This window comes from Piliocolobus tephrosceles, unplaced genomic scaffold (assembly GCF_002776525.5).
Source record: "Piliocolobus tephrosceles isolate RC106 unplaced genomic scaffold, ASM277652v3 unscaffolded_41661, whole genome shotgun sequence".
Classification (NCBI taxonomy): domain Eukaryota; kingdom Metazoa; phylum Chordata; class Mammalia; order Primates; family Cercopithecidae; genus Piliocolobus; species Piliocolobus tephrosceles.
The window spans coordinates 2,332-8,649 of NW_022326156.1; the positions used below are offsets into that span (position 1 = coordinate 2,332).

General features: G+C 60.2%; 1 protein-coding gene across 1 annotated transcript; it reads right to left on the bottom strand.

Annotated features, from left to right (window-relative positions):
- Positions 1–3,404: 3,404 nt before the first annotated feature.
- On the bottom strand, positions 3,405–5,890 carry LOC111551092 (spermatogenesis-associated protein 31E1-like; the record flags this gene model as incomplete). The annotated part of the gene is made up of 4 exons (XM_026452945.1): positions 3,405–3,434; positions 3,728–4,910; positions 5,169–5,229; positions 5,772–5,890. Coding segments are annotated over 4 exons (1,393 nt in total), but the record flags the coding sequence as incomplete, so codon positions are not given.
- Positions 5,891–6,318: the final 428 nt, after the last annotated feature.

The window sequence follows — 6,318 nt, forward strand, 5'->3', positions numbered from 1 at the left end:
AGCCAAGTGCTGGCGGGGCCCAGGTCCATCCCGGAACTCAGCAGGCAGGGAGGGGTCTGGGGAGGGTGTCACCTCTTCCCCACCAGGACATCTGGGAAGGAGCCGTCCCGCCTCTGACCCAGGGCCCGTACAGGACACCCCCACATTCCCAGGCTACCACGGGGCAGGGAGGCTGCTGGGATCCATCACTCCTCCAGCCTCAGGGGAGCCTACCACCCCCTCAGGCCGTGAGGCCCCTGCAGACCCAGCCCCACAGCAGCGCAGCAGTTACCTTAGTGAGAACGGGGATGCAGGGAGCCAGAGCCCGCTGGGGTCTCCATAGGGTTTGCTGTCCTTACACATCCTCAAGACTCTGGGTCATGATCCAGCTTGGAAACCAGACCCGGTTTCTCCCTGGACAGGGAGAAGAGGGGTCCTCCACGCCCCTGCCAGCCTCCTCCAGGCCCAGCCATTCTGGACGCCGCACTCAGGAGGAGTGGACACGGAGCCCGTTCCTGTGCCCTAGCATGGCACAGACAGAAGCCACCACCTCTGCAGGGAAACCAAGTGTATTGGGAACTTCTCTGTGAAAGTCGGGAACACATGGCGGCTGTGATCACCCAGGCAGGACAGGCTTAACGTGTAGGTGTCAGTTTTATTTGAGTAGAACCCCGTCTCCCCCAGGAGACGTGCAAGAAGCCTTCTGTGGTTCAGGAGGCAACACACCTCGTGTAGACCTCAGTTCCTGCGGCCGCGGATGGGGCCACCCGAGGCGCTTGCTACTCGTGGCCTGTGGTGGTGGGGGCCAGCTGGGGACACAGGCTCCCGGGGAGGTGGGGGCCATCTGCTGTCTCTGTCTCTGATGTTCCTGTTTTTGACAGGACAGTGGTTGGCCCCTGGGAGTGGCTTTGGGGCTGCAGGCCAGAGCTCTCATCTCTCTGCTTTGTTGCTGGTGGCAGTGACCCCTGTGGCCGCAGGAAGGCACATTCTCCTGAGCGTGGAGGTCACCTTTGTGGCGACTGACCTCTGAGGGACCACGTCCCCACCGAAGCCCCAGTTTGTCCACCAGGATTTGCCTCACACCTCTGCTGATGGTCCAGGCTTCATCAACCATGCAGTCCGTAAACAGCCTTGCTGGGCCAGACCCCCAGCTCTGGACAGCATCTGCCCCAGGCTTGCCTTTCTCCAGGACGTCTTCCCACCCTGTGCCTGTTTTCCTGGGGTGTAGACCCTGTGGATGGTGACCGATCTTTCTCCGGAAGTGGCTTTCTGGTGGCGTCTCTCCCTTCTCCGGCTGAGGCTGGTTGTATTTCCTTTCTTGTTTGTCTCCTACTTCCCTGGCGTGAGCAGAGTGGCTCCTCCCACTGGCTTCAGAGGTCGTTGGTCCCTTGGAGCCGTGTCCTTGCTCCCCTGGTCTGGGTCTCCTGCGGGCCTCGCCCTTGTCCGCAGAGCCCAGCGTCTTCTGACTCTTCTGTGGGGCCTTTGCTTTCGGGCTCCCAGGCTCCCGCTGCCGTGGGCTGTCCCCTCCCTTCCGTAGGAGGGCCCATGGCCCCTGGGAAGCCGTCGTGTTCTTACTGGACACACTGTGGGAGGTGGACAGAGGGGCCTGAGCAGGCAGCCTGTCTGCGGCGGGGAGCATGTCCACATGGCGGCCTGGAAGGCACAGATCTATGGCGCCATCCTGGAGGAGGACGCCCGAGGCACGGCCTGGCGGCTGCTTCTTTGAGTCCACCTGCACTAGGAGCGCAATCTCACTGACCACCTGCGCTTTCAGGCGCAGCTGCTCTGGATCCTGAGCAACATAGACTGTAGACCCTGAGGGGTTATCAGTGATCCCCAGAGCCCCCGTGCTCCTCAGGTCCACCTGAACGCTTCCTGAACTTGCCCTCACACTGGCTCCCACGGTGACGTCCCAAGCGGGGGGCTTCTCCTCCCCCACCTTCAGTGCCTCCAGGGGGTCTTTGGCCCTTGTCCACTGGGACCCTATGCTGAGCTCTTGCAGGGCTCTGCGACTACACACGTCTCCTGGGGACATGCTGTCACGCTCAAGCCTTGCCTTGTTCCCAGCCATTTCGGAACCCATACTCCCCTCTAGTCTGGGTTTGGGTTTCTCGGATGCCAGGACAGTCCTGCTCTGCCAGGTTCTGCCCACAAGGCTGCATGTGGGGCGCTGAGAAGACCCCCTGTCCTCATGTCGAGTTGGAAAGGCCTCTGATCGCCCATGGGTGTCAGCTGACTGGGACCCTCTCAGGGGCCTCTGGGCTTCCCCCTGCTCAGGTGGTGCGGAAGCGAGAGCACCACTCACAGTCAGGACTGACTTGCTTGTTGTTCTGTTGTCTCCTGGACCATTCTGAGGACGTTTTCCCAGGAAAATGGGAACCTTGGCTGCAGACTTGTCGCGAGATTCCCAGGAAGCCCAGGGGGGAAAGGTGGATTGTGGGAAGGGCGGGGCCTGAGCCTCACCTGACCGGACATTTATGGGCTCCAGGGACCGGAGGTCTGAACCCCACCTGTGTCTCACACGGAACCTTAAAAGATGCACTTCCAGCATCTGCTGGGTGCAGGGCTGGAGGAAGGAAAGCTCCTGGGAGGTGTTCACATGGGCTTTCCCACCTCTCCAGGATGCCAGCTTCCCGGGTTTCCTGTGGGTGTCAGACTGGAGAACAGCACATTTGACCATGAGCCAGGAGCGACGCACAGGCACGGGGATCCAGCCCTCTTTGATCTCCCCCACCTTCCTGGCCAGATGGATTTGCAGCTTGTTTTCCAGATGCTTCCTGTCTGGGTCCCCAGGTGTGGAACTTACTGATTGGCATTTCCAGGGCCTCCATATGTCACCTTCTGCCTCCTCCTTGTCTTCCTCCAGAAACTTAACTGAGGTCCTTCCTGATCCTCGATCCCGGCTTGGGTCTGGCCCTGGTTTGGACCGTAAGCACCCCTTCCCAGAGAACCTTCCGGAGCTGCTGAACCCGGTCCTCTGCACATCCTTCCTGCCCTTCCCTGCAAATTCAGAAGGCTGGGAGGGCGAGAGGGCCTGCTGTGTGTCTTCTGCCTGACTCTGGGGCCTCCCTGGGAATTCCCCTTCAGGCTGCAGCAGGTCCCCAGATGCCTGGAATCTGCTGGGAGGGCCACAGGACTGCTCCTGGTGGATGGCACTCCTTCCTTGCCACCGGTGCTCTGAGAGCTCAGGGCTGGTGGTAACCCCGGGAAGGATGGGGGCTGACTTGGGGCTCCAGGAGGCTGGCCTCTCCTGGGGAAGGTGGGCAGTGGGCTGGCTCAGGACAGCCGGAGACTTTTTGAGGAGAGAGGGCAAAACCCTCTTGCACTTTGGTCCCTTCTTCAAGGTCCATTCAAGATTCTCCTTTCCAGCGGGGATGATAGACTGTGTCCTCTCCTGGGTTGTAGGGTAAGATGCCCCACAGTCCCTAATCTGGGGTGGAGAAGAGCACGGTAGGCTTGGGACAGGGGGTGAGAGGTGGGCCTGGGTCTGGATCCCAGCCAAAGGCGGGGGCTGGGACTGGGGCCAGGCTGGAGTGAAAGGCTGGGGCTGGGCCATGTTGTGGGGCTGGGGCGGTGCCTGGGAAAGCTGTGAGGATGCCTCAACCTCAGGTTCACCTGGAGAAGTGGAGGCTTTATCCAATGATACAGAGTGTGCATTCTGTGAGGAAGGTGGTGCCTGGGAAAGCTGTGAGGATGCCTCAACCTCAGGTTCACCTGGAGGAGAAGTGGAGGCTTTATCCAGTGATACAGAGTGCGCATTCTGTGAGGAAGGCAGTGCCTGGGAAAGCTGTGAGGATGCCTCAACCTCAGGTTCACCTGGAGGAGAAGTGGAGGTTTTATCCAGTGATACAGAGTGTGCATTCTGTGAGGAAGGCGGTGCCTGGGAAAGCTGTGAGGATGCCTCAACCTCAGGTTCACCTGGAGGAGAAGTGGAGGCTTTATCCAGTGATACAGAGTGCGCATTCTGTGAGGAAGGTTTGCTAGAAACCCAGGCTGTGGCTACTAGGGACTCGCTGTTGAAAGATGGGAGGTTCCAGAAAAGCTGGCTGCATTTCTGCTGCAAGTGGTCCCCCACCGCTGTGGTATCAGAGACTTGCTGAGGACGGGGCAGCTGCTGTGGTTCCGTTGACACGTTCCAGAAGGGATTTAGAGTCGTGATGTCCCACTCCTTCCCCAGTGATGTCATCTGCGGGTGGTCGGCCCGTTCCCTTTCTTTCTCCTGCCACAACTTCATCAGTGCTCTCTTGGCGATGAGAGTCTCCAACAGCTTCTGCACGTCAGGGTGGATGAATGTGCAGCCACCTACCTCCACGTGCCTGGGTGTGGGGTCTCCCCAGAAGGAAGCCTCTAGGGGGTGGTCGGGAAGATGCTGTGGCTGGGATTTGCCACGTGAACAGGTGGAGAGGCCCCAGGTGGTGGCAGCCTCCCTCCAGCAATAGAGTTCCTGGATGGGATGGCTGGAGCGCCCAAGGCCAGAGATCACCCTGGTTGGAGAAGGCAGCCCCTGGCTGTGTAGAGGGGAGCTCTTGGGGACGGGGCGTGTTGTGGAGTCACACTGAAGTCCAGCCAGGCTGGAGTCGGGTGGAGGTGGAGAGGAGGTCAGGGGACCATGCGGCTGTGGTGAAGGAGGAAAAACCACATGTGGCCGGGATGCAGGGTGTTTTAGGGGAAGCAAGGGCTCTGGAGGCCCGGAGGCACTCAGGGTTGAGTGTGGTCCAAAAGGCTCTGAGAAGGTCATCGGGCCTGGTGACAGGGTGGAGGCCAGAGGAGCTGGGGGAGGTGCTGGGGACAAGCTGGCGGGAGATGGATCTGGCCTGCATTTCCCATGCAGCTGGTGGGCCTTAGCAGGCGCTGGTTTGCACACGTCACCCGGGGGTTCTGCACCTAAGGGCAGATTGGAGCCACCCTCGCCAGCGAGCTTCCTCAGGTGGCTGCAGGAGACAAGAGGCACAAGCTACAGCCAGGGGCAGGTGGGGCCAGGAAGCCAGGAGCAGTGGGCACCTGGGGCCCGTGACTTCTCCACCTCCCCCACTGCTGACTTCACAAAGCTCTCCCGAAGCCTGCCCCAGGGCTTCAGTCCTCTCCTCTCCCCTTCCCAGGACCTCTCCCTCCCAGATCACCAGCAGGCCCTAGGGTTGCATCAGAGGCCCTGGTAGGAAGGAGGACATGGAGAGGAGGAAGCTCCTCACCTTTCCAGAAGGTAGCTCAGGTCCTGGGTCTCCTCCAGCTCCCTCAGGAGGATTCTGCAAGCTGGAAGTCAGGAGACAGGGTAATGGTGGAGAGGGCGGTGCCTGGGAACCTCACGGAGGCTGAGTGGATGTCTCTTTAGGGGACACCACAGGGAACTAGACTCTGAAACCCACACATCTGTGGCCAAAGCCACATGGACCCGATGATGACAGGAAGGTGTCCACTGTGCAGCACTTTGTCATTTGCAAAATGTGCTTCCACGTCCACCCCTTCATAGGTGTCACAACCATCTTGTTGGGAGAGCAAACGGGTGGTCTCAAAGAGGAGTCAGCCATGGCCGAGGTAAACAGCTGTCCACATGGACCTGGAGCCTCCCTCACCTCCCCCCATATCCCGGCAGGCCTTGGTCCCTTCCCCACACCGCCCCCTTATGGGCAATACCGGTCCCAGGCCCATGGCTTCATTCCCACAGGGAATCTGAGGAGGCCCCAGGTTCTGATTTCCCTCCCAGGAGTTTCCCTCTCAGGCCTCTGCAAATGACTTCCTCAGGGACAGGCGATGCTGTCACCTCTGGGGACACCCGGGGAGCAGCAGAGCCTCACCTTTCAGAGCTGAGATCTTCTTTCTGCTCCTGGACCTCCCCCTTCTCTCCCTTTGAGGCTGAGAGGCAAGAAAGGATGAGGGGCTGGGACCAGTTGTCAGTCTCCTCTCCCCAGACCAGCTGCACACATGCAGTGCTCGTGAAGGACACGGCTCCCTGCCTCTAGCTCACGGAGCTCTGTGTGCGCTTTTTACTCGTGTTCACCATGAATGAAATGTTTTCTGTTTTCCTTCTTAGGAAAATGCAAGGAGGGGTTTTCTGTGTGACTCCACCCTGGGGTCCCCAGTCCCTGCTCCTCCCCTGCAGGCACACCCAGGCTCAGGTCTGCAGGCGCCCCTGAGCTGCCGGGAGGATTCTGCTTCGGAGGAGAATGGAGAGGAGGCCAGGGACCATGGGGTTGTGGTGAAGGAGGAAAAAGCACATGTGGCCGGGGTGCAGCCACAGGCGAATCCAGGCTCTCGTGGGAGGCTCTCGGGGGCTCAGCACAGCTCCCAGATCACACCCAGATCACACAGAGGAGGCTGGGCCCCCAGGCACCTGGCCCAGGA